The sequence below is a fragment of the Girardinichthys multiradiatus genome, chromosome 18, assembly GCF_021462225.1.
Source record: "Girardinichthys multiradiatus isolate DD_20200921_A chromosome 18, DD_fGirMul_XY1, whole genome shotgun sequence".
NCBI lineage: Eukaryota > Metazoa > Chordata > Actinopteri > Cyprinodontiformes > Goodeidae > Girardinichthys > Girardinichthys multiradiatus.
The window spans coordinates 31,415,362-31,442,695 of record NC_061810.1 but is presented as its reverse complement, the minus strand read 5'-3'; the positions used below and the strand labels follow the sequence as shown (position 1 = coordinate 31,442,695).

Here is a 27,334-nt window from a genome sequence, read left to right as displayed (position 1 = left end):
AAATGAAAAATGCACATAGTTATACAATTAAACTTAATTACATAATTACATAAAACACATCAAATGCGTACAAATAAACATAAACATGATAGAAAGTTTGAAACAGAAAATCTAATTAGGAACCTTCTTATAAAATAATGTGCTTTTTAAATGCATCAACACACGAACATAAAAATAGAGACTATTTTCCATGAAGTGCCATTGCTCATTTCATATTCTTGAGACCTAAATCCCATACCAGACTTTTGAGCTCCTTCAGTCTTGTTTCTGAAGGCTTCAGACAACTCTTTGGATTTTACCATTGTGTTCCTTTTCACTTAAACACCTAACTAAATGTCTGAGGTTAAAACAGGGCAACGCTTTTCAAAATTCAATAATGTAATAAACCTTTCAAACTTATAACTTACAATAATGTAATACGTTGTTTGAGTAAATGACATAATTTACCACATAAAATCGAAAGCCCGTGTAAATATAGCGGAACAAACATTTGGCAGCAAGAGTTTCAACCCGAACAGTAATCTCAGGTGGGATTTCTCTGTTTACGCCTCAACGTGGGTTTGTTTGATAGTCGCTTGAAGTCAAAAAAGCGAGATGAAAAGTTACCTTTATTGACGTAAATAATTGTATTAATGAAAATGAGTAAAAAGCGCCTCAGCGACGCCTCGGTGGAGACGGAACTTCCGGTGAAAAAGGAGAAAGCTCCGGAGTTTAACGGAACGGCGTTTAAAACCATGCTGAAAAATCCCACCACAGCCTTGAAGGGTAAGATTAGATTTTACTCTGACGGTCTGTTATACTATATGAAAATATGTACGCCAGGTTTAATCTCTTTAATTGTCGCCCGCAGGGCTGGAACGATTCATATCAACTGCGAAGAAGCTGCCGTGCTCCGACCTGTATGATGTGGTCGAGGGTTATATTAAAATATCGATGGAGTGTGCAGAAATATTCAAGTTGCTAGAAGCAGATAAGCCCATAGAGTCCGAGGTAAGCTGGAGCAGACTTTGTCAAATAATGGAAATATTTTCGTGTTTTGCCTTGTCCTGCTGATCAAATTTCGCTTCTGTCCAGATGATGCTGATTTTCGGGAGCTTGGAAGTGATACTTCTGAGGACAGCCAGTGATCTCTCCCACTTCAACATGGTCGGGAATGTCATAGTGAAAAAGATTGTTTCTAACTACATGAAACGTCTGCACGGATCTTTTTATTCAGCGAATCACGGGTCAGTATTATATATATATATATATATATATATATATATGTGTTTAGATTTTATTACACTAAACCACAAACTTACATGTGTTTTATTGAAATTTTATGTGAAATGGAAGGAACGTGTTTTAAAAGGTTTTTTCACAAACAGAAATCTGAAAAGTGTTGCATGCATTTCTATTTACTCCATCACTCTGATAACCCTAAACAAAGTCCAGTGCAAACAATTGCCTTGAAAAGTAATCTAATTAGTAAATAGTCCATCTGTATAAAACGTAATGTATAAATACAGCTGGATGTAAAGTCCTCTGAGGTTTGATAGAGAACAAATAGCATTTTCATGCAGAGTTGCAGAGCAATTATCAATCCATCATTTGAAAAAACTAAAGTGAGATACAATTGTAAACCTACCAAGAAATGGCTGTCCACCTAAATTAACCGGTCAGACTATACACAGAGATCATTCATCAGAGAGGCAGCCAAGAGGCCAATGACAACTCTGGTTGAGCTGCAGAGATCCACAGCTCGGGTAGAAGAATCTGTTGACTTGACAACTATTAGTTGTGGACTTCATAAATTCGACCTTTACTGAAAAGTGGCAAAAAGAAAGACATAAAACCCCTGTATCAAGTTTGCCACAAGCCATTTAGGGGTGGCAGAAAACATGTGGGAGAGGTTGTTCTGCTTAGACTTGACTTTTTGACTCGATGCTTCACTTTGTGGCTGAAAACTGACACTGCACTTCACCTTGAAAATACAATCCAAACTTTGAAACCTTTTGGTGGCACTTTTGTGTGGGTTGCTTTTCTTCAACAAGGAAAACTGGTCTGAGTACGTCCAGGTTGATCATGAAAGAAAACCTGTCAGAGCCTGGGGTGTAGGATCACCTTCAACACAACGATGACCTGAAGCATACACAAAGAGCTACAATAACATGATTTACATCACAATATATTTGTGTTAAAATGGCCGAGAAGTCCAGACCTCAATACAATTGACAATCAATGAGAAGATTTGAAAAGTTATCTTCACAGACACTTTTCATCCAATCTGACCTATCTTGAGCTACTTTGGAAGAAAAAAAGTAATCTGTAGATGTGCAAACCTGGTAGAAATGTACCCCAAAAGACTCATTTCTATTTGGCTCAAGGAGGCCTAATAGAAATGGTTGCCACACTTTTCAAATTTTTATTATATAAAAAAAAAAAGTGAAACCTCTTTGTTTCCCACCTCACTATTACGCACTGCTTTGTGTTGGACAAAATGTGAAAAAGTTTAAGGAGTATGAGCACTTTTTGCAATCCACAGCAGTTCCGCAACAATATCCTTAATGTGTTTTTTACTGCTGTGAACAGATTTGTCCGTCAGTGCCTCAATCTCCTGTCTGCCATGGTGTCTCAGGGGGTTGAAGCTGCCAGAGAAGTCTTCAGTCATGTTCAGTTCAAAACACTTTCTGGACTGGCAAAGAGAAAAGATAAACGGGTATGGTGCAGGTGTTGTCATTCTAGTTCTCTCTGGCAACATTGTTTGAGCTAAATTGAGCTAAGTTAAATCTTCTGAATGTGTTTCGCAGGGTAAACCTGATGTCAGACTGGCTTTTATCCAGTTTGTGTTGTCCTTTCTAGTGTCTGGAGATAGTGCAATCATTGGACAGATTTTAGAGGTTAAAGGTAAGATTTAAATGTAGATCATTACTTGGACAAAATACTTTTTTTATGTGTGTGTGTGTGTGTGGATGACACATTGATCTGATGGGTTAGAACTCCTGCCGCACATCTTGAACACGGGTCTGAAGGAGGACAGGATGTCCACGGTCAATTTGATTTTGTCATCATTGAAGACAAGAGTTAGTACATCAGATCACTCATTTAAAATATAATCTCCTGCTTATGAGCTCTGTTGATTTACTTATTGATATTTGTCCTTCTGCAGGTTGTATTAAACAAAGCCATCAGTAAAACGCAGAAAGTGCGATTTTTCACCCCTGCTGTATTGGCCAATATTGCATCTCTGTACAAATGGAATGGGATTGTTGATGCGACCACTGATGACGACACAGTGAGTTACATTCTTATAACACAATACTGTTTCTGCTAAATACGGCTCGACAACATGTATGGTATCCTGTCTTCATAAGATGGTGGAGGACTCTGGTGCCGCTGGGCTATCAGTTGTCCGGGAACTTGTGCACAGTTTCCTTTTTGACCTGTGCTGCTCTCGGAAGCACGGCATCAGCTTCCACGACCCTAGCTTTGGCACAGCTGGCAGGTCAGTAGTTGATGTTTCAAGCACACATTTTACCGCTTTTAAAAAAGTAGACTGTTAATCATAATGTTTTACTTCTTGCAGACTTGGCAACCTTGTCTTGCTTCAGTTCTTGGTTGGGCTGAAACAGGCCACTGAAGATGAGCTGGTGACGGAGCTGGTGGTGAATGTACTGAAAGCGAGTCCTGACATCTTGTCCAGATTTTTCAAGGAGACTCATTATTCATATACCCCGCGGATTAGAAGTGCTTGGCAAGAGAATGTCAGACTCCTTAAAAGGGTAATTATTGTTGCTTTATTTTCCTATTTGCAGACATTTGTGTGGGTGAAAAGCCCTGGCGTTGGGGCAGTTTCCCCCTTACCACTTTGTACATCCATTTCATCCCAACCGCCTTCCATTTTGTAAACTTCAATTTAGTTCAGTTTTATTTATATAGCAGCAATTCACAATACATGTCGTCTCAAGACGCTTTACAAAGTCAATTCAATTGAATTATACAGATTTCAAGTCAGGTTCCTACAGTTCAAGTAATTCTAACTATTAAACAGTGCAGTCAGATTCAGTTTATTATTCAGATTGGTTAAAACGTTTTTCTATCTAAGGAAACCCAGCAGATTGCATCGAATCAGTTACTTGCTGCATTCACTCCCCCTGGAGGAGCATGTAGCGACTGTGGACAGCTCGCGTTGACTTTGCAGCAACGCCCCCCTCCAGGAAGGGGCCACAGCTAAACAGTTTATGATGCCGTTTGAACTGATTTCCAACAGACTCATCTTGTAGAGGTGAGAAAGGAACGAAAAGCATCTGACAGCAGTGATCCAAAGATCCCATGAGAGCAGAAGAGCCAGGTCAGATGTAGCTTCTAGGAAGATAAAAAAAAAACAGAGAGAGAACATAAAGTTAAAAGGGTAAGGGTTATTTCTAATTTTGGCATTGTTCCAGAGGTGAAAGACAAACTATTTTATACATTATGGGCATGATCTTCAAAAGGTTTGCGTGTACTAAAACACGTGCAAACTGGATTGTGTGTGCAAAGCTTATCTACAAATCAGGTGTAAATTGAAATGAGTGTGTAAAATCCGTGGAACAGCGGGCACAAACTTTTAATTTTGTTTTCCTTCCTGAATATGCAAAGCATATGCTAATGAACCAAATTCACAAATTTATGGGGGAGGGTATGTAAATGTAATTATCACCCACAACGCAATTTATGTAACCTAAAAACGGATTGTAGGTGCTGTTTTTGCGACTATATTTATCACTTTTGAAAGGCATGTGCAAACTGGCACACAAAAATATTGTACCATGTTATTTAAAAACAAAACGCTGGGGGTGTGAATGAGTTGGCGGAGGTTTTATAATCGAAATTTCATGGTTTAACTGTAGCTTTTAGTATTTTTATGTTTTTAAATGTTTTTAGTGTTGTTTTGTAGCACTTTGAGATACTTATATAAATGCAATAATTTTTACTTTTATTATTACATCCAACTCTATAGCTTCGAACTTCATCTTTCTTTCACAGCTGCTCTGCTTTCCGACACTCTCCATGTTGAAAGCCAGTAACATGCAATTTCCACATTTAAGTAGGGCGCTCTGCACCACATTTGCACCTATAATCCATCTTATAAACTCAATCTTTGTAGATCATATGCAACACACCCACTTATTGCCCAAGCAATTTGTTGCTCCTTATATGGAGTCTTTGAAGATCCGGACTATCTTTATTATTGTGCCTGGGCTTGGTAAGGGTTCCCCTTGCTATAATGTCATCGCAGACACCTTCTCCCTTCACCTCTCTCTATAAACCCCTACAACCCCACACAAAAGTTGGATACTACATTCTCAAAACAGAAAAACTACAAAATTGCAACGAGGTGATAATGCTTCAGTTAATGTTCCTCTGTCTTTCTTAATCAGATATACGAGACCCAGCCAGAGATTTCCACAATCTTTCAAACTGGTGAGATGATTCCTTTGCCACGTCTGTTGTCCATGATTATGGTCGTCTCTCTTCCTCCTGTGTGCAACAAGGCATTCTTTACACAGGGCCTCAACGTGAGTCTCTTAACGTCATATTATTCATCATATATGTCAACACTGGGGGAAAACAGGAAGAATTTAACTACACATTGATTTGATCAACAGCTTGCAAACCCAACAGTGCAGCTTACAACTGTGTCCATGATAAATTTCATTCTGAAAAAAGCCAATAAGAACATGGAGTATCTCTCGGACAAGTCAGCGGGGCACAAGTCAGTTCTTTACACTGTTGAAATGATGGAGGAGCTCGTGCAGCAATACAGGGAGACACTTGGCAAGGTAAGCTCAAGTAAAGGGATGTTTTATTAGGTGGTGTTAAAGGTTCACATATTTTCCATCTTTCATGCTCTGTTCCAGATTTTGCCTGACATGACACTCATAATTTCAACATGGCAGTTTCTTAGCAAGAAGGAAAAGGCTGATTGTGATGCCAAAAAGGCAAAAGGTGAAAAGGGTGTCGAGCTGACTGAAAATAAAAATGAACTGCCTGGTAGGAACCATTTAGTTCTGCTCTCTAGTTTTGCTCTCTTCTAATATTTATTACTAATGTTAGTCATCCTCAGCTGACCAGTTCGTGCACTTTGTTGTTAAACAGTTGCAGAGGAGGCTGAGGTCATTGTGCTGAAGGCCTTTATTCTTCAAGTCATATGTCTTTACCAGAAGGTGGTGCCACATCTTGTTACACAGTCCAAATTTGACTTCAGCAAACTCCTGAAAGGTAAATGTGTTGTTGCTGAGTTCCAGTATTGATTTTTGATTAGCTGTGTAAAATTAAAACAGACTTTTCTAACCAAGCGATAAAAAACGTTTTCAGGAATTGTGTCAGAGAAAGGAATGAGAGAAGAAATACCTCCGGTCTTGCAGTATCAGATACTTCAACTGGCTTTAGATCTTCCTGCAAACAAGTTTTCCTGGTTTCACTTACAGGTGATGCCGTTTTTATTTGTCCCATTGAATTTCCACGGAGGGTAATTTGTTCTTAATACACTCTGTGGTAATGTTCTTCACAGGATGTTGTAAATTCTGAATCATCACCTGGAGAGAAGTCTGTACTCTACCTGCTTCTGAGAATGTTTGTGAGCAGCAGCAGCAGCCACCTGAGTTCCACCACACGGAAGCTAGTTCTAAAAGTAAAAAACATTTTCACATTTTTCTTATTTTGTTTGGTTAAAATCGCTTTTAAACTACATGATGTCTGAAGTAAAGATGCAAACAGAACCCTCTTTAATTATTGACTCCTACTGGTAAAGATGTGTAACAGAGCTTCAAATAAAATGATCTTGCTGCACTGGACATTGTTTTCAACAGAATCACTGCTTTTTAACTTGGGACCCCTGCTGTTAATACTGGAAACCCACTTTTAACAACATTACAGCCTTTGTTTGCTGTAACGTTTCACAGAGTTGTAGCACACAGTGAATGCTCTCTTTTCTTCAACTCACCGCAAGTTTTCTGGAGGATTTGGGTCTGGGAACTGAGATGCCCATAAAAAAAAAAAACTGATTCTTTTTTTGCCCAGTGAACCATTTCTCTGTTGATTTTGCTTTATGTTTTTGACTGGTGTCGACCCGAAAGACATGTTAACAACCTATATTCAGTTTGACAAACAGATTTGTATTGTTAAATGTCCTGAAATTTGAAGGAGTTCATGATGCTGTGCACTCTGATAAGATTCCCAGGGCCTTTAGAAGACAAACGGGCCCACATTATCACATATTCCTCACCATACTTATGAACAGACATGAGATACTTCACCACAGTCATTCTCTGTTTGATGCCAAACCCACCTGGAGTGTTTGTTTTTCGAAAAGTTATATTTTAGTGTGATTTGATCAAAGGCCACAGTTCCAGTTTAGGTTCCAGTAGAGTTTATGAAATTCCACACATCTGTCTTTGTGATGGTAGGATGGAAGGGGCTTTTTTGTTGCCGCCTAAACAACCAGGTTGCACGTAAATGGTGTCTAATGGTTGTCATGGAGAGTTGCTGACCCCAAGATGTCAGTGAGTTTTGGGGATATTTTTAATATTTCTTACCGACTTGAATTGTGGTCGCAAGACAACTTGGGTCCTTGTCCAGCCATACACCTCAAAATGGCAAAGTTTAAATTACATAAATTCTTTGGTTACATTGATTTTCACAGAAATTGTTAAGGGTGCCAATAAGTGTAGGTCCTTGGATTTTGAAAGAAAACAAGTTTTCATATAGGACAAAGGTTGAAAGTGAATTTTTTTCTAGTTTCAGTTCGAGTTTATTCTATTGTTTTAAGGCTCTTTATAACCTAATCAGGGGTACAAATAATTATGTGAGGGTGCTTTATATATTTAGGTTTTGTTTTCCAGGTAGGTAAAACACTTTTGCGGCGTACTTGGTCGGGATGGGTTAGCATACTGCAACAGAATGTTTTATTGCATTTGGTGGCAGAAAATCCTTTCACGAGGCTGAACTGATCAGCAGTGATTAAACTTGAACTTAACACGTGGACAACTGTGTTCCCTGGGATTTATTCAGGTTCTGAGGGACACTGGGGTATTTGAGTACACCTTTACTGAGCTGAACCTCTGGCTGGACCAGCTGGCCAGAATAAAACCAGACCAACAGGAGACGGTGATCCATTTCCTGGAGAGGGTAAGTCTAACTAGTTGACATATATATATAATGCTGGTCTCAAGTTTACTTACACTCACCATAGGAATGAATATCAGTTTTTTTGTTGTTTTTGTTTTGTCTTTGCTGACATGTTTGAAACATTATTTTGTCAAGGTGCATGAACAAATAACTTCTAATGAATATCCAGATATAAAATATTTAATTAATTTTTCCTCTGCGAGTTTTTGTAGTGCACAACAAGCTTCTGGCATAATTCTGACTAGATGTTTTATCACATAAATGCTGGAGTTGATGTACATTGGTTGGTTGTCTAGTGTTTATACTCGGTCCACAAATTCTTAATAGGTTAAGGTCAGGGCCATTCCAAAAGGTTAACTTAGGGCTGCTTCGTTGTTTCCAAAACCAGGATGCTTTCTTCTACAACTCACTGTTGGGTTCAGGTTTAAAGCATCAATCAGTTGATTTAAAGTGAGGTTAATGAGTTTGTGCAATGCGCCACTACCACTGGCAGCGAAACGTAACCCCAGCATGATTCTGCTCGCCACAGTGATGACAGTTGATAGTGTTTTAAGGTTTAAAAGCCTCACGTTGACTCCTCCAAACATACTTCTCTTCATTGTGGCCAAAAGGCTCAAGCTTTCTTATCTGGTCATAAAATATTTGTAGTTTGGTAGTTATTGGTAGTTTGGATCTGATGGTGAGACTTGGACTCAGTTGGCTGTTCCAACCGGATCAAAACTGGCTTTGGAACAGAGAGATAAGACTTCTGGAATTGCCATCCTAAAGGCCCGACCTCAACTACATAAAAATATTGTCAGCTGGCTTTAAAGCTGGATCTTTGCCTGGAAACCGACCAAATTAAATAGATTCTACCAATTTTACAGAGAGGAGTCAAAAAGTATTCAGCAGGAATTATGCGAGAAGCTCTTTTATGGCTTAGAAATGTGTGTAGTCAAGGTGCCACTTGCCTAGGGGCATTTAACAGATTAATAGTGGGGGAGTATGTATATATTTAAGCTTGCATTTCAAGTTTTGATTATTTGTGGATTAGAGAAAATATTAAAACATTCAAACATGTTCACTGAATTCTTGTTTTTGGTTCAAATACATCATTAAACTCCCAAGGCAAACATTTAACCAGCATATTGACATATTACTGTTACTTTATTTGACCTAAAAATAAAACTTTTCTGAGTTTCTAAGCCAAAGTTCATTGTAAACTTATCTTGTTCTACTGCAGGTATTGGTCAAATTGGTGTGCAGTTCCTACAATTACACAGATAGAGTTGCAGGTTTCGTTCAGGATGCCGCAAACCTTCAAGCTAATCTGAGCGTCCAGGAGGGGGAGGCAGCGAGTGTTCCAGTCTCACATATAGATGGTGAACATTGAAGCATGGAACCAAAGCTTGTTTCTTGAAATAGTCATCATTTCTGAAGGTTCTTTTGTTTTATTTGCCTCCCATGTCTACGACTCTCAGATGTTTTAGACATGTTGGACGTCATTATGGAGGGTAGCGATGGAGAGATGGAAGAGTTTGGCCCGTCTCTGAGTGAAGACCTCATTATACAAACCTTCCCCTTCAGTGCAGTGGTACCTGCTGCTCTGGAAGCACGAAACAAACTTCCAGCAGACAGAGGTAAATTATTAACATCACTTAGAATAAAACACTTACTAATCAGTGATGGCTATTTACATGATTCTAGGGCTTTGTTAAAATCAGATCTGCAAAATAGTACATTTCCCTATGAATTAAGCGTCACCTTTAAGCATTAAAAATAGACTGTATGCTGTAATGTCGGTAACTATCTGCGCTTGCCTCCGCCAGGTGTTGTATGTGAATACCTGTCTGCAGTGCTCTCTGATGTGCTGCACTGTCAGAGAGACCCTCTCCCCCTCTGTTTGGCTCTTCAGCAGTACGATAAAGAGCTTGTCTCTTCCCAGCTCCCTGCTTTCCATCAGTCCATCGCAAACCTCCATCAGTATTACTCCAGATGGCTGCCGCAGCAGTGCAGAGAAGAGCTGGTGAGTCCGGGCCATTAAGATACTGTAGAAGGAGTATAATGCCTAGTGTCTTGCTAAAGTATTCATACCTCTTTCATTTTTTTTTTTTTACCTTTCCTCACATTACAACCAAAAACCCAAATATATTGTATTGGGATTTTATGTTGTCTAACACAAAGTATATGCAAATAAAAATATAAGTGTGGCATGTATTTGTATTCAACCCCCCTGCCTCTGCCAGCTTTGCACATCTCGAGGCTGAAATGTCTATCCATTGTTGCCAAATAGCTCAAGATCATTCAGGTGCGGTGGAGAACATCTGTGAACATCATTGTTTCTTATATGTCCTAATTCTAAATTAGATTCAGATCTGGACTTTGACTGGGCCATTCTAACACATGAATATGCTTTAATCTAAACTGTTCCATTGTAGCTGTGACTGTATGTTGATGGTCGTTTTCCTGCTGGAAGATGAACCTCAGCAACCCTCTTACAATCAGGTCTGACCAGCTTCCTCGTCCATATTGAAGAAAAGCATCCCCACAGCATGATACTGTCGCTACAATGTTTTGAGTTAAAAATGATATGTTCACAGTAAGTTAACAGTAGTGTTTTTTATATGTAGTGTTTTTCACGTAGGCCAAAAAGTTCAACTTTGTTCTCCTCTGACCAGAAAACCTTCCACATGGTTGCTGTGTTTTCAACATGGTTTGTGGCAAAGAGAACTTCCTATGGCTTTCTTCCAAAAATGGCTTTCTTCTTGCCACTGTTGCATGAAGAGCAGATTTGTGGACTGCACAACTAATAGTTTTTTTGTCGACAGATTCTTACATCTAAGCTGTGGATCACTGGAGTTCCTCAGGAGTAACCGTGGTCCTCTTGGCTGCTTCTTTGAATAATGTTCTCCTTGCCTGGCCTGTCGGTTTAGGTGGATCGTCTGTGTACCTTGCAGTTCTGTCATACTGTTTACATTTTAAGGAACAGGTTAAACAGTGTTCTGTCAGATGTTCAAGGCTCTGGGGTATTTGTTTATAACCTAACACTGCTTTAAGATTCTCCACAACCTTATCGTTGTCCTGTCTGCTGTGTTCCTTGGTCTTCATCATGCTGTTTGTTCACTAATGCTGTCTAACACACCTCTGAGGCCTTCACAGAACAGCTGGATTTAAACTAAACCACAAACAGATGGACCCTCTACTTAGGTGATTTCTGAAGGAAAGTAGATGCAGTGGAGACTTTTATAGGTATCCGGGGGGGGGGGGGGGGGGGGGGGGGTTTCCTTTCACTTCACAGTTACCCTACTTTTTGTTGAGGTGTATCATTAAAATCCCAATAAAATACCCTAAAGGTTGTGGTCATAACATGAGAAAATAAGTAAAATCTCTAGAGGTATGAATACCTTTGCAAGTGTTTCTGCTTTCAGAAAATGAGAATGTCTTTTTTATCTGTTTTGTTTTTCATGCAGTTCAAGTCTTCTGAAAGTGTTTCGGAGGAACTGTCAGCCCCGAGCTCATGCTCCTCACTAATTAAAACTGCGTACATTCAGGGACCAGGTGCTATGCTTGAGGACACTTTCAGGCAGAATACAGAAAAAGCTCTAGCTTCCATGTCACTGACAGAGTTCCCAGTATTAATCAAGCAGATTTTACTTTACATTAAATCCACGGTGGAAGACTTTGGAAAGGTAGGAACACAAACAAGCACAGCACTCAGTAAACTGTGAAAATAAATCGAATAAAAACCTTAGTGCATCTAATTCTTTTGTTTAAGTTTTCCAAAGAACATGGAGATGCATTTCTGAGGGCCCTAATGGGGATGCTCCAGGATGTAGTAACCAGACTACAAAGTTTTCAGGAGGCTATAAATACAGACCCAGCAGCAGAAAAACCCCAGGAGGGATCGGACCTGTTTTTGGAACTGAACCAGTCATCACCAATGGAATGCAATAAAGAACAGGTTTGAGAAAGGTTTTTAAGCGACTTTTTTAACAACTTTAAACATAACTTATTCTAATTGAAATCCTCTGTGTTTAGATTGTTGTTTCAGCTCTGGGCTCCATCTTCAAGCATCCATGTCTGGAGCAGTGGTTTCTGGCTCTGGAGCTGGCTACATTGCCTCCTCACCCTCTGAAGCCTGTTTCACTAAAGCGCTTATGTGCTCAGCTGACAGACCATATTCTGAGCCTGCTGAAGATTAGTGCTCCCACTCTTGATGAACTCAATCACCTGGAGCTGATTTCTGTCTACCTAAGTGCTATAGAAAGGAGTGCTTTGAAGGAGCTGGTTGAAAGGGGTTTTCACCCTGCAAAGACGTACTCCAGGTCTTTCCAGGCACTCCTCTTTTTGCACAGCTACATGGACTCCAGTAACCTCAGAGAATTGGTCTCCAGGCTGCTGCTGCTACCTCGTGAAAGCCTCATCTGTCCCGGCAGTGAAGGGACACAATCTGAGCTCAGCATTTACGGTCATGTAGCACTGCAAATCCTCACAAAATATTACTCTACCTCTTCTCAGAACCAAAACACGTTTCTGACACCAGCACATCTCCATGGCTTAGGCACCCTGCTTCTGTCCTGCTCCAGCCCTGAGCTGGAAGCCTTCCTGCTCCAGATTCTGTCCAGCAAGCCAGGCAGCGCCAAGCTTATCCACACTGATGTGCTGCTGCACTGCCTCCGGCGGTCTCTCCCAGGCTGTGTGGCTATCAGCTGTTTGTTGTTGCAAAACTGCTCGCTTCACCGCCTCTGCTTTGAAGTGTGGTGTGAAGAACCCGCCAATATGGAGAAGGTCTCAGAGACAAAGGCTTTCCTTCCTCTGATTAATACCTATTTACAGGTGGCCCAAAGAGAAGACCCCGCCAGACCAAAAGATGGTGTGTTCTAACTTATTTTCTAAGTCCCTTTTTCTTACTTGATTGTTCATTAATTAATATACCATTGTTTTTTTCCATAGTGCAAAAAGACGTTTTAGAAGCCATGAAAAAAGCACTTCTTTCCAAGTTTTCTCAGAGTATTCTGGGAAACCTGACCGAAGACTCTGGCATCCATATTGTAGAAGCTGCTGCAAGTCTGATCAAGCTCTCTGCAGACCTGAACGATATCTGGGATTTTATCAACGATCTTCCAGATGTTCTTCAAAAAGCAGAGAGCTTTGAAAGGTAAAAGTTTCAGTAATGCTAAAGAACAGTGTACCGTGCCACACAAAAGTATTCATAAAACTAGTCACAACCACAGAGTTCAATGTACTTTAATGGGATTCACCAACAAGTGCACATTGTGATGGTTCCACCAATCTTCCCATTATTTGCAGCAAGCTTCCATGTCCCTGCTAAAGAATAGCATCCCCACAGCATGAGGCTGCTACCATGTTTCTCTGTGAGGATGGTGTGATGGGTGTTAGTTTTTCACCACACATATCTTTTTGCAAGTTCAATTTTGTTCTAGATTTGTGGAATTCACTAATAATAGCTTTCCCATCAACAGATATTTCAACCTGAGCTGTGGATCACTGCAGGTCCTCTAAAGTTACCATGAGCCTCTTTGCCAGTCCTTCAGCATGTAAAGGGGTTGGACAATGAAACTGAAACACCTGGTTTTAGACCACAATCATTTATTAGTATGGTGTAGGGCCTCCTTTTGCGGCCAATACAGTGTCAATTCGTCTTGGGAATGACATATACAAGTCCTGCACAGTGGTCAGAGGGATTTTAAGCCATTCTTCTTGCAGGATAGTGGCCAGGTCACTACGTGATACTGGTGGAGGAATACGTTTCCTGACTCGCTCCTCCAAAACACCCCAAAGTGGCTCAATAATATTTAGATCTGCTGACTGTGCAGGCCATGGGAGATGTTCAACTTCACCTTCATGTTCATCAAACCAATCTTTCACCAGTCTTGCTGTGTGTATTGGTGCATTGTCATCCTGATACACGGCACCGCCTTCAGGATACAATGTTTGAACCATTAGATGCACATGGTCCTCAAGAATGGTTCGGTAGTCCTTTGCAGTGATGCGCCCATCTAGCACAAGTATTGGGCCAAGGGAATGCCATGATATGGCAGCCCAAACCATCACTGATGCACCCCCATGCTTCACTCTGGGCATGCAACAGTCTGGGTGATACGATTCTTTGGAGCTTCTCCACACCGTAACTCTCCCAGATGTGGGGAAAACAGTAAAGGTGGACTCATCAGAGAACAATACATGTTTCACATTGTCCACAGCACAAGATTTGTGCTCCTTGCACCATTGAAACCAACGTTTGGCGTTGGCATGAGTGACCAAAGGTTTGGCTATAGCAGCCCGGCCGTGTATATTGACCCTGTGGAGCTCCCGACAGACAGTTCTGGTGGAAACAGGAGAATTGAGGTGCACATTTAATTCTGCTGTGATTTGGGCAGCCGTGGTTTTATGTTTTTTGGATACAATCCGGGTTAGCACCCGAACATCCCTTTCAGACAGCTTCCTCTTGTGTCAACAGTTAACCCTGTTGGATGTGGTTCGTCCTTCTTGGTGGTATGCTGACATTACCCTGGATACCGTGGCTCTTGATACATCACAAAGACTTGCTGTCTTGGTCACAGATACGCCAGCAAGACGTGCACCAACAATTTGTCCTCTTTTGAACTCTGGTATGTCACCCATAATGTTGTGTGCATTTCAATATTTTGAGCAAAACTGTGCTCTTACCCTGCTAATTGAACCTTCACACTCTGCTCTTACTGGTGCAATGTGCAATCAATGAAGACTGGCTACCAGGCTGGTCCAATTTAGCCATGAAACATCCCACACTAAAATGACAGGTGTTTCAGTTTCATTGTCCAACCCCTATATTTGTACCTAACCCTGGTTTAAGATTCCCCACAACGTCCTCCCTGACTGGTCTTATGATGCTGTTTCTTCACTAATGTTCTCTAACAAACCTCCGAGGCCTTCACAGAACCCTTGGATTTTTATTGAAATGAAATAATACATAGGTGGACTCTTTTTGCTAATTGTAATTGTAATACAATGTAATGACATCTGTGGTTGTAACGTGAGAAAATGTTTTAAGAAAAGGTTTAATTGATGTAAATACTTCTGCAAGGTACTGTAATTAATCCCTTTCAACCATTGCCGGGTAAAAGTTATTTTTCTTTTTGTCAGATGGCGTCTTGTAGATGTCATAACTGAAAAGCTAGCTGATTGCACAGAAGAGCAAGAAAAATGGAGACGGGCTGTTGTTGCTGCAGCCTTAAAGTGTCTAATGGCTTCATACTGCCGCTCTAAAGATCAGGCTGGTTCTCCAGCAGACCAGGAGAAGGGGATCTTAAAAAGACTTCAGCAACTCTTGGTGGGTTTGATTTCCTCATTCCTGTGCAATTACAGATATTTGTATTCTTAGTTATTTATTCATTTTTTCTTACAGAAATCTGCTGAAGACCTCAGTGCGTCTGACTGGAGCAGTTTTGTCAAAAATGGATTGAAGTAAAAATTATACATTCAAACACTTTATTCTATCAAATACAATATGTAATATTAACATTAATCAATGATTTTACAATTTTCTTCAATACTGCAGGTATCGGTACTGTAATGAGCATTTCCTGAACACTCTAAGTAGTCTGTTGATGGTGATGTACGGAAGTACAGAATTCCAAAAGGATCTGCTTCCTTTATCTACTCTTCATATGATGACCACAAGCCATTCTCAGTTCCTGCCCATCATGCTTGACTCTAGTGAAGAGCCTAATGGATGTCAAGTCAAAGGTTGAGTTTCTTATTAGAACCTGATATCATCCGCCAGTGTTCATTCATTTATGTTATTGTGGGACCTAAACATGCATTTTGCTGTCATTTCAGAAGCTTTAGTTTCACTTCTTCTTTGTCTGGTGAAGACGTGCCCAAAGGTGTGCAACATAAATCACTTTGTTGTACTTTTGGCAGCATATGGAGCCACACTTTCAACTTCAGGTAAAACAAAATCATTCAGGGATGGATCAGCATGTGCTTTCCGTTTTGTATATGTTTATGTTCTTTCATCTTACCACATATTTTGCCTTGCAGATCAAAAACTGTTACTGCTTCTTCGGGAATATGAAAGAAACCAGGTCAGCTTGCTGAAATTTCAGTAAGTTTGATTTATTATTTCATCGTTTTTATGTTGTGCCTGGAAAAAAAGTACAATTGTTTGATGCAATCGCTGAGGATGACATTTCTTCCGCAGATCGCTCCTGTGGGGCTCCGCAGCTGTTGAGCATCACAAAACCAGAAAGACCCTGGGAGCCTCTCTGTGGAAGCAGCCGGGTTCAGACGATGTGTTGGCACTGCTGAAAGCTGACAAGATGCTCCAAACAGTTTTAAAGTTCCCACAGGAGCGCAAAATTATCCCACAGGTTCATATCTCAAAGTGCATTTGTTTTGTAAATGTCCTCCTTCGAAAAGCTTGCTGTGAACGACAATGTCTTCTTAAATTTCTCATTCAGGATGACACAGAGCTGCTGTACAGTAATGATTCAGTAAAGAATCTTGGGGATTTGTATGATCCGTGTTTCCTTCTGCCCCTTTTCAGTGCTATACTGCGACCAGGTGAGTTATTATACTACGAGCTATTATTTAGGGAAATAAGTCAATACAAATCAAATCAACTTTATTTATAAAGCACGTTTAAAACAATATGGTTCACCAAAGTGAAGTACAATGAGCCCAAAGGCAGAAAGACTAAGTGGAAACATTAAAAAACATAGTCAGTTGAAATGGAAAAATAAAGAGTAAAAAAAGAGTGACTTAAAAGTGCCAAACGTTTAAAACAAGGGTAACAAAAAACATCTAAGAGGAACTATTCAGATAGCATAAAAACATGAAAGGTTTTCCATGGCCAAAGCATGCACAAATTAAAAGAAAAACTAAAGGAATTTAAAATATCGGTAAAATTTGAAAGGCTTCCAATTTGTTAAAAACAGCTGTTGAACTTGAAATAGCAATCAAAAATGACTCCAAAGTTCTGGGCTTAGTATGAAGATTAGATGAAAACGTTGTTGAGTGCAATGTAAGGTTCAGGGGAGGTATTTGAAGGAGAAAATATTAGAATGTCTGACTTGCTTATTCAGCTGTAGGAATTTATTAGCTTTCCACATTTTCGCAATATCAATGCAACTGAAAAAAAGATAGTACCAGTGTAGGGTCATCAGGAGTCGAGGGCATAGAAATCTGCACAGAAATAACATGAAATATTGCATTTGTGTAAAATTCAACCCAAAGAAAGCAGGAAGAATGTATAGAAAACTTGCCCCAACACAGATCCTTGAGGGACGCCACAAGTTACTAAGGGTGTAGAAGACATGAAATACTAAATGACAGTAACACAAATTGCAACCACACCCCAGACGCTATACAAGAGAATACTGTGATCAATATTAAATACTGTTCTCACAACCAAAAAAAGAACAACATCTAATGTTCTTTTGTTCTGTGCCAGAATGTGTTATTGACTGCCTTAAATTCGTATCCTGCCACGCTCTTGGAGTTACCGTGATGGCTCTTAGTAGCTTTGACCCGAACGTGAGAGCTGCAGCGTACCATGTACTGGCCTGTTTCTACCAGCATCTGGAGGGGGCTCGGTTCAGAGAGAAGAGACAGGTATATTATAATGAACAGTGTGTGTGTTTGGAAATCACCTCAGTAATCCAGACGAGCTTTGCTCTTTTCCGACAGCTGCTTTATTTGATGGACATCGTTAAGAATGGAATTCCGAAGCAGAATCAGAAACTTCCATTTGTCCTGGCTATTTACATCAGCAAGGTGGCTCAGCAGATGCTCAGACCCGGTGTGTATACCTGAGCTTTGGATTCAGTCCTTGACTTTCGTCGTTCGACCCTCGATACTTTCTGTAGCATTCGCTACAGAAATTAGATCAATATTAAATGTTATTTATGCGTTTCAGGATTTCTGAACTTTACCTTCTGTCTCTGTGTTCTCCCAGAGGACCACATGTATCTGGTGTTCAACAGATTTCTGCTGTCGCACCAGAGTTTAGACCTGAGAAGAGTCCCAGAATTCTTCAAGCTATTTTATGGTTTTGACCTAGAGGTAAAATATTCCCTGCTTTTATCTAATGGTTGATAAGGAGGTGGATGTTTCTGGAATAAATAAAGGACTAAGTAAACGTTCCTGCATCAACACCATATAACCTTCATATGTTTGTTCAGCTCAGCCAGTTTCCAGTGGGATGTTATCTGTTTTTTGTGAAAGGGTTAAGGCCGGTGTGGGAGTTGACTTTCCCATTTTTTTCCTCTAGCACAAAGTGGAACGTGATTGGATCCTGAATTTACTGGAGGAAGGAATAAGCGATGGACATAGCTATGAACTATGCAACCACCAAAGCATCTTTCAGGTCCTGCTGGGCTTCAGCAACATCCCTCTGTGCAGTGAATATGTTCAGGTACACACTGCTGCAAAAAAAAAAAAATATATATATATATATATATATAAAATCACAGTAAACTGAGACAATGATGAGCTTATTTCATTTCATCTTCTAGATGTTTGATTATTTTAATATTTTGAATCATTAATTAGGAAACATTCTGGGGAACAAGATTATTGGTTCTTTGAAATGTCAAGAAATGATTTGATGTTGATATGTAAATCTTTACACAGGCAAAGATAATCAAGGTGTTGTGTCAGGCTACCTGTGTGCCAAAAGCGGTTTATAACCTCACCAAGAGCTGTGGGCTCTTGAGCTGGATGATACAAGTTGTTGATAAAAAGTAAGTTCTCATATTTCTGACTATTTGGATGGATTGAACTGCCTCAAAAGCATTTAGCCACATACCTGAATGTGTTTTATTCTGATAGACCAAAACAAAGTAGGACATTATTGTAAAGGCAAAGGAAACATAGCTTTCAGACTAAAAGTCTGAAAGGTGTGGTGTTTATGCATGCTGATTACCTTCAGAAGTCACCTTATAAGTAAATAGATTCCACTAATTTAATCTCAGCATTATTACAGCTGTTTTCTGAAGGCCTCAGATGTTTGCTAGAGAACCGAGGAGCACAGCAGACAGGTCAGGATGAAGTAGGGATGTCACAGAGATCTGCAGCCCATGTGGGAGAATCTTATCAACAGGACAGCTGTTAGTTGTGTGCACTACAGATCTGGCAAAAATGGACGAGTGAAAAACGAGTGAAAGCTATTGCTGAAAGAAGTCCCGCTTGCCGTGTGCCAGCTAAATCCAATTGAGAATTTGTTGCAAAACTTAATGTTCAAAGATGCTCTCCGTGCTATCTAAGCATAAACTATTTCGCAAATAATGAGTACAAATTTCAGTATTTTAATGTGTAAATCTGGTAGAAAGTAATCCCAAAAGATTTGCAATTTTGTAACTTAAGCAACACATTTTCCAAATTTTTTTTTGTAAATAATTTTGTAACCATGTAACCCTTTCTTTCCTTCTAGTTCACAATTATGCACTACTTTGTATTCTTCCATCTAAAAACAAATCCCAATATAGTTCATTAGTCGTAACACGACCGAATGGGAAGACGTTAGAGTACCATGAACAGTTTTGTGAGGCATTCTCTATGGTCTTGTTTTATATTTGCAACATTAATCGGTCCTGTTTCTGCAGGAATCTGACCCACCAGACAATATGTTCAGTCATCAATCTGCTTCATACTCTGTGGTTCACCAACCTTGTGCAGAAGGAGAAGAAGGTTGATGTACTTGGCGGCACGTCGTCTACCGAGAAGAAACCTCCGCATTTAGTGAAATGTCTGCCACTCCCACTCATCAGTGAATTTCTCTGTGTGACGTCAGCCATCAGCAGACACCTCAGGTAAAACTTTATACCTACCAGACACATTCAGCAACGAAGTGGCTTATAGTATAAATGAGTGTCTTTTGGTCAAGGATGCCAGTGTTTGTGTGATCTCGTCCATCCAGGTTGGGTGTGAAGGCCGCTCATTTGAGCCTGTTTGTTCAGACTCTTCATTCTGTCCTCGTGCATCAGGGGACAGCTCTCACTGTAAACAAACAAGCTGATTGGCTGACCCTCCACCCACAGCTGCTGTCCTCCACTGAAATGCTCTCTCTGCTTCTCTGCTGGGCCTCCTTGTCCCACAACAGCACCATTCTAGACCAAATACAAGCCCTGTCTGAAAAGCACAAACTAAAGGAACTAACGGGTTAGTGCCGAATTTGACACCTTATAGCTGAAATTACATTTACTTTAATTACTTTATTTAATTTTGTGATAGATCAACACAAAATAGTGCATGATGGTGAATTCTAGACAAACACAATACATGACTTTAAACATTTTTACTCACATAATATTTGAAAGTGTGGCATGCATTTATACCACCTGAATGAGTTCTTTGTAGGACCACCTTTTGCTGCAATCACAGCTGCAATTCTTTTGGGGATATGCTCACCTTAGCACTGTAAAAAATGCAAAGGTGTATCAAATCACTGTAGCTCTGGCTTTATGTTTAGGATTGGTGTCATACTGGAAGTTGAACGTCACCACAGTCTTAAGTCTTTTTCAGCCTCTTAATAGATTTTCTACCAATATTGGCCTGTATTCCTTCCATCTTCCAGTCATCCCTGACCAAATTCCCTGTTTCTGCCTAACAACATGATGCTGCAACTACCATATATCATTTATTTTCCAGACAAAATGTGAAAAGGTTTTAGGGCTACGAAAGTAAATGTAAACATTAGAGCTTCATTATTTCACACTACAGCAATATTATTTCTAATAAATTAAATCTAACCAGAATTTTTCATCTTTATCTTCAGGGATAGGGAAGTATAAGGTGCGACGTAAGGGCCGCATTGCCTTCGACCGCTTTCGAGATGAGAACACTTCAGAGGACAGCTGGACTGTGGAACAAGAAGAGAGTCTTCTGGTAGGCTGCAAAGTGCACCTCAGCAGTGTATTTGTTCACTGGGAGCCTGTGTTTCAACTCTCAGAACCACAGTCACTTCAGCCAAAAGACAAACTGGATTCCAGTGAGTTGGCCTGTGATACGGCACACCTGCTTACAAAGTGGTCCCTGAGGTGGCTGGTGGAGGACGTGTACGATGAAAACAGAACTAAAGAATTCCTGACCTGGTTTGAAAAGGCCGTGATCAAACACAGAGAAATCGTGGATGTGTTGATGCTCGATTCAGGCTTTAAAGCTGACCTCCTTCACCTCTTCCATCACACCTTTGAAGGTCAGGGTCACTCCAGCATTTCAGAGAGGATCGAAATCTGCCAGCTCTTCACTAACATTATGATCCGCTTATTGGAGATGCAAGGCCAGCTTCAGGAGCTCCATCGAGCCGTTATCTCTGCCTGCATGCCAGATCAGGACCAATCTAGACATGGTAAGAACCTGACGGCTTATTCTGACACTCCTGGTGGGTGGGGGGGCACACATGGTGAAATAATTATCAACAATATCACTGGAGCATAACTTGTACACACTAACTGTTGCTATAAAATAAATGTAAAGTGTCTTGTTTGTATAAATTTTAAGAGACACGTTTTCTTAGTCTCTCATTAAAATGGGAAAGACAAGAGAGCATGCTATCCAAGAAAGGCAGATGTGTGTTGATCTTAATGACTCAGAAAATGGCTATAAGCATTATTTATATTCTTTGTTTTACTTATTTTAACTGTAAAATTAACCAATTTAATTGGAAGCATAAATATGATGATATGTTAAATATAAACCCATTATTCTTAGCTGCTAATCATTATTGATCTTTCTGAGTCAGGAAATTCCCCCTCTTATACAAAGATACTTAATATACATTTTTTAACAAACACAGAGAAGCAGAGGCCAAGAAGACTTGTCCTGCTCTAGCAAGATGTACCAAGTGCTCCTGCTGTAAAAGAGTGTTTTCAGAAATCAAAAGGTGCAAAATGGACTAGTTTAAGGGAATGCACACTTGCAGCGCTGGGAAAAGTGTTTGTCCCCTTACAGATTTCCTCTGTTTTTGAAGCTCCTATTGAGGATCCTCTCTTACTTCTGTTCTTAGGTGCATCTGAGAACAGCTCCAGCAGGTCAAAGAGCATTCCACTCCACCCCATTTGGCCATTTTTGTAGTTTGATTACAGAGATACAATTATCTAGCACCACAGAAACAAGATAAAATGGCAAAAACAATGATAAGGTGTTTATGTAATAATAATATTGAAAACACGCAGTACAGTTATGTCCTCAAGGAGCTAAAAGCAGCTTACAGCACTATCATAAGCAGAAGGAACGATCCTACTATACTGCTATTAAAACAATGGTCAGGATATCATGTCCACACACAATAAATTCATGTCTAAAATAAAGTTGTCAATTTAGCATTTTCAGCAAGAAATAAAAATGGCAGATATGCCAAATTGGCCAGCCGGAATTCTACCTTGTTTAGTTGTTCCGCATCAAATACTGTGACATAACAGTTCAAAAAAGAGAAAAATGAACGGACTGAAAAATATGACCCAAACAGAAAATAAAGATAGCTACGCAGCTCCTGGAGAGACTCGGTTCAGGTTTTCTGCACTCCTACAGACTCCAAAGTACACAACAATGTGTATTTAAGGCCTAAAAAAGTGGATTTTGCATGATATGTTCCCTTTAATATTGAGTAAAGATAACTTGAGTAAATACAAAATGCTAATTTTCCAAATTATGATTTTAATCATTAAGAGAAAAACCAACCTGGCCTAGTGTGAAAAAGTAATTGATGATAATAAATAAGATGAAACATTTTTTTGTTTATTTCTACTCATTTTTAATAAGCTGTGGTTATTTAAGCTTTGTTTTCTTCTTTCCAGCACCAGGACTGTTTCTGTTGTCGTTGTACATCCACGAGCTGTGGAGTGGAGCAGCTTCAGCAGACCTGTTCCTGTCCCACGTCGGCTTGGTGACCGGAGCCAAGTGCAAAATCCAAAAAGAAAAAGGGTCCAAATCATCAAAGGCTCAAACAGCCGTCAGAGCCATCTGTCATGAAATTATCAGGATGAAAAGTTAATGAAACACTTCAAAATTTCACTGTGTATTTTCAGTTTTGCAGACTTTCATTTTGCTTTTTTTGAATTTTGTTTTAAAGAGACCTCTGAAGTTTATAAACATGAAATAAACATTTACAAACCCATTCAGTAAATTAGAATATTGTTTAAAAGTTCATTTATTTCAGTGTCTTAGCTCATTAAGTGAAACACATTATATAGATTAACTGCACACTAACTAAAGTTTTTAAGTCTTTATTTCTGTTAATTATGATTTTCACATTTAAGATCCTAACCCTAACCCTTTCATCATTTAAGATCAGAATATTACATCAGACAAATAAAAAAATGTGGGCTTTTTAAAAGGTATGTTTTATTCCTGCTTAAAGATCTTTTTTTTATATATTTTAAATCTGACAAGCAATCCTCATTGGAAGACATATTCTAATTCATTGAATATGACTATATAAAATGTTAAAAGCGAAGCTTCCTGTAGTTTTTCGCCAATGCAGGGTTCTGTTTGTTTGGTATGTTTAGACTAATCTCAAGTCTCTGCTATTTACAATAAAATGGACAATATGGCCATTTTGTAATATTGTTGGAATGTTTCTAATGTAAGCACACTGCCATTTAATGCTTAAGAAAACCATATATAACATGTGCATAAACAGCAGCCTTTTACTTTGTAAGTAAAGTGATAAGAATTATTTGTATTTTTTTCTACAGTGCTAAAAGCACTATAATTTCAAAGTGCATAGTTTATACATTTCTACTACTGACCTCCAGAATCATCCTGTGGTAAAACAGTTGAGCCTTCGTGTTGTCGCTTAACTCTGGGTTTGTGTATCCTGGAGTGAGCATAAAAGCACATTTTAATACATGAAGGAGAACCGGATCAGGATAATTCAGAGCAGACTGCATATTATCTGGGTAATTTTTCAGTTTCTAAGCAGCTAAGCTTTGACAACAGATGTGTCACACTTACTTTGGCAACTTCACACTGAGAGACATTAGATTCAAAATGAGAAAGAGAAATCCCACAAAAGCAACCAGAGTTACCCATAGTATAATGACAATTGAGTCTGAAAGGAAAGGACATTGGTCATGTTGTCATTACAAAACTTTTGCAAAGACAAGAAAAGAGACGTCAGGAGTAAATAAGAACTTACATTTATGGTACTTCAGCTGGCTCTCATCCACCAACACAGGATCAAGATAATCAAAGTAGTACTCCCATTCATATGGAGGAGCACTGGTGGAGTTCCCCAGGACAACCATAGTGTCATTTTTGGACAAATGGTTAGCTGTTTTGTTTCTGGAATGAAGAAGCAAAGTCGATCCGACCATAGTGAAAACAAAAGAACCAAACAAATGTTTTATGTGAAAAGTATTATGTATCCCAGCAAATATTCCTTCATCTGTTTGAGCGGTCTTCAGTTAATTCTGCTGCTGACTTGACTTACAGTATACTGCAGGACATGCATGCAGTACTTGCAATTTGCCGCACGAGGGCGTCTGAGTCGTTCAATTGAAGCGAACAGAAGAACTATGGGGGAGGTGTTTAAAAGTAATGAGGATTATCATACTACATATCCTTAACTACATACAGCAACACCCTTTTAATTAATTAATCTATTAATAGTTTCTAGTGTTACACATCTCGGAACACTACTACGTTTTTAATGTTCCCTCACTCGCCACATCAACCCATCTTTGTGTTTTGTAATTCAACGTAGACTACCTCGGAGTTTACTTTTATATTTAGAAATATTTAAACACTTTTGCCTAGGACATAAGTCGCTGTAAATGATCGCTGATATTTTTTTATCCAACAACACTGAAGGCAGCATCACCTCTTGACATCACACGTTTTTGAGCGTCAACAGTGCTGGCTCAGAAACGTGATCGTTTAATTTCGTAGTTGTACTGTCTTAAACAACGTCCCCGCCAAGACCAATATACTGACCTTATCAGCAGACAACACATCTTACATAAAGAAGATAAAAAACGACTTCTCCATTCGGAGTTTGTGATCATATCGTAGAGCTGTTACTTTTATTAAGATGCAACTACAAACTCCAGTTAATTTACTATGTTTTCACAAATAATTCGTCCAAGGATGGATAATTTGGAGAATAATCCAAAAAATATTGTAAGGAATCTAAAGATGTATTTATTGTTAATGTATTCATCATGACGGTCCATTATTTATTCATTGTTTTTTTTTTTTTTTTTTTTGCACTAATGAAAGCTTCCTCTACAAAAACCCGTACTTTTTTTCTCCTAAAAATCATAAAATCCAGTTCCTATATAAAACAAACAAAAACAAAACAAGTAAAAAGGGTGTAGAAGACAAAAACTGAGGGGTCGGGATTCCATTGTTTTACATATAGTTTCATTAAGGAGCTAAAAAAAAATTTTTCACCCTTTCGTTAGTGAATAAAACATTTACCGTGATTATTTCCTCCCCCCCCCCCCCCATAATAATGTTTTCACTAAAAACAAATTTAACAGTGCATGTCTGAGCAGAGATTAAAAAACAATCCAATAGGTACAACAAAACAAAATGATGTTTCTGTCTTTATAATTTTTTATAATAAGTAATTTATTATCATTCAATGTATATCAAAACGTAATTATGTTCTGAAGATGTAATAAGCCATTTCCCTTCAGATGTCAAGAGCACCAGCTGTCAAACTTCTGACGCCCGAGCAGCAGGGGAAGATGTAAACATTTATATCTCTATGTCTTCTTTTTTAATATACAGTCTTTGTTCAAACGTTAAAAATCTTACAAACAGGTCACGTATTTTAATTACGTCGGAACTGTGCCCTTTCCGACAAAAAAAAAAAAAAAAGCTAAAGGCGTTTTTAGTCCAGAGATGATGTATATCCGGTTTGTTACTTCCGCTTCCGGCGGAGCTCGCTAGATAGTACTGCAGCTAAAACCCCTCTCGACGGATCTCTCTTCTACAGGGTGGTAAACCCTAGCTTTTAGCTTAGCCTTTGCGAAATTTGATACTTAGAGAGGCATTTGACATGGTTAGTTATAATGTTTCTGGCTACACAACATTATATCATTGTGTTTAGTTAAAAGTATAAAATAAATTTAAAAGTTGAACTATTCGCCATACTAACAAGTCATGGATGCAGTAAACGCGTTCAACGCGGAGGTAAGTTATTTAGTGTTTAGTGCCAAAGCTAAACCGTTAAGCTAAGGGTAATGCTAACTTATGCTAGTTCTTTTAGTTTACCCGGTGGGATATGTAATTTTCACAACCATCAAAAATATACCTTGTTAACCCACATTTTCCTTTTATTCTGTACTTTTAGGATGTACATCTTGTTTGAGTCTGTAACCTGGCTTCAGTGTTGAACACAGGCCTCTAATGTCGGGCTACAGATAATAACATGCTACTACAAAAACTTAGTGAGAACGTTCAGAAAACGACTGTGTTCTAATTAACGTTGGAAATACTACGTCTGGTACATTAATATTTGAATATGTAGCTAATGGTAGGCAGATTTAAAAAAAACAAGGGCGAATGATAAACCTATATGTCGCTTTGCTGATTTCTATTTGTGATGTTTCTTAGTGCAAAACTAATTTCAAACGTTAAAGATTAGTGCATTTTCCAGGCCTATAAAAACAAAATTACCTTAACCGCATGAATGAATATAAATACGCTGGGCGGGTTCGATGTGCCGCTTGTCGATCAGGTATATACACACACACACACACACACACACACGTGTAGGAGGCATTTCCCACCAAATCGCTTCCAGTGCTTAACTGGCGCTGGAGTTCAGCGTTTCAACCGAAAGACAAAAACTCAACTGAAAACCGGAGCCTTCCCAGACAAGTGAGCTGCGCTCAAAGCACATTATTGCTCATTAATCCATAAATGTTATTTCTGATTTGGTTCTTTAACATTGTTGTTGTTGTTTTTTATATTCCCTTGTGATGTAAATAAATCTTGCGCTAAAAGATCTGTTTAACTCGTTTGTTTTGCGCTGTTGGCGCGTACAAGAGTTCAGCTGATAAGGCTTGTTGTGATAGCGTTCATTGGCACCATTGGTTGTATAACAAACAAATTGATGTGGGGGCATTATAGCATCTATTTGCAGGGATACTGGGTAAACAATATTACTCATGTGGTTTAATTCTCACTATGGACTACAGTCCTTTGCAAGAAAGACACTAAAATAAACCGTAATTGAATGAGTTGGCTT

General features: G+C 39.2%; 3 protein-coding genes across 5 annotated transcripts in view; 2 read left to right on the top strand and 1 right to left on the bottom strand.

The window, feature by feature from the left end:
* The first annotated feature begins 517 nt into the window (after nt 1-517).
* On the top strand, nt 518-23,248 carry urb1 (URB1 ribosome biogenesis homolog). Its single transcript, XM_047391098.1, has 39 exons — nt 518-765; nt 851-990; nt 1,075-1,226; nt 2,572-2,698; nt 2,790-2,886; nt 2,977-3,062; nt 3,149-3,274; nt 3,354-3,484; nt 3,566-3,761; nt 5,400-5,537; nt 5,628-5,801; nt 5,880-6,012; nt 6,118-6,240; nt 6,337-6,449; nt 6,533-6,652; nt 8,032-8,148; nt 9,371-9,509; nt 9,609-9,767; nt 9,957-10,153; nt 11,598-11,816; nt 11,903-12,088; nt 12,166-13,000; nt 13,081-13,285; nt 15,274-15,460; nt 15,536-15,594; nt 15,689-15,876; nt 15,970-16,080; nt 16,174-16,237; nt 16,334-16,502; nt 16,593-16,695; nt 17,585-17,745; nt 17,821-17,932; nt 18,089-18,195; nt 18,404-18,547; nt 18,766-18,875; nt 19,737-19,943; nt 20,051-20,292; nt 20,909-21,481; nt 22,929-23,248. Exons 1-39 carry the CDS (start codon nt 633-635, stop codon nt 23,123-23,125), a joined length of 6,780 nt encoding a protein of 2,259 aa, XP_047247054.1. The 5' UTR covers nt 518-632; the 3' UTR covers nt 23,126-23,248.
* On the bottom strand, nt 22,264-26,915 carry LOC124883776 (melanocortin-2 receptor accessory protein-like). 2 transcript variants are annotated; one of them, XM_047391102.1, is made up of 5 exons: nt 26,761-26,915; nt 24,272-24,417; nt 24,088-24,184; nt 23,883-23,950; nt 22,264-23,094 (listed from the first exon to the last, which is right to left on the bottom strand). In XM_047391102.1, the coding sequence occupies exons 1-5, from the start codon at nt 26,769-26,771 to the stop codon at nt 23,066-23,068; spliced, it is 351 nt and encodes a 116-aa protein (XP_047247058.1). In that variant the 5' UTR covers nt 26,772-26,915; the 3' UTR covers nt 22,264-23,065. The 2 variants fall into 2 exon arrangements, with proteins under 2 accessions (XP_047247058.1, XP_047247057.1); XM_047391101.1 differs by lacking the exon at nt 26,761-26,915 and having other exon boundaries at nt 24,272-24,569.
* LOC124883775 (SR-related and CTD-associated factor 4-like) overlaps nt 26,018-27,334 on the top strand; it is a 46,445-nt gene continuing 45,128 nt past the window's right edge. The window contains exon 1 of one of the 2 annotated variants that reach the window (XM_047391099.1): nt 26,018-26,274. In XM_047391099.1, coding sequence (XP_047247055.1) covers nt 26,245-26,274 — 30 coding nt within the window. In that variant the 5' untranslated portion in view covers nt 26,018-26,244. The remainder of the gene's footprint in view (nt 26,275-27,334) is intronic. The other variant, XM_047391100.1, reaches the window with a different exon arrangement.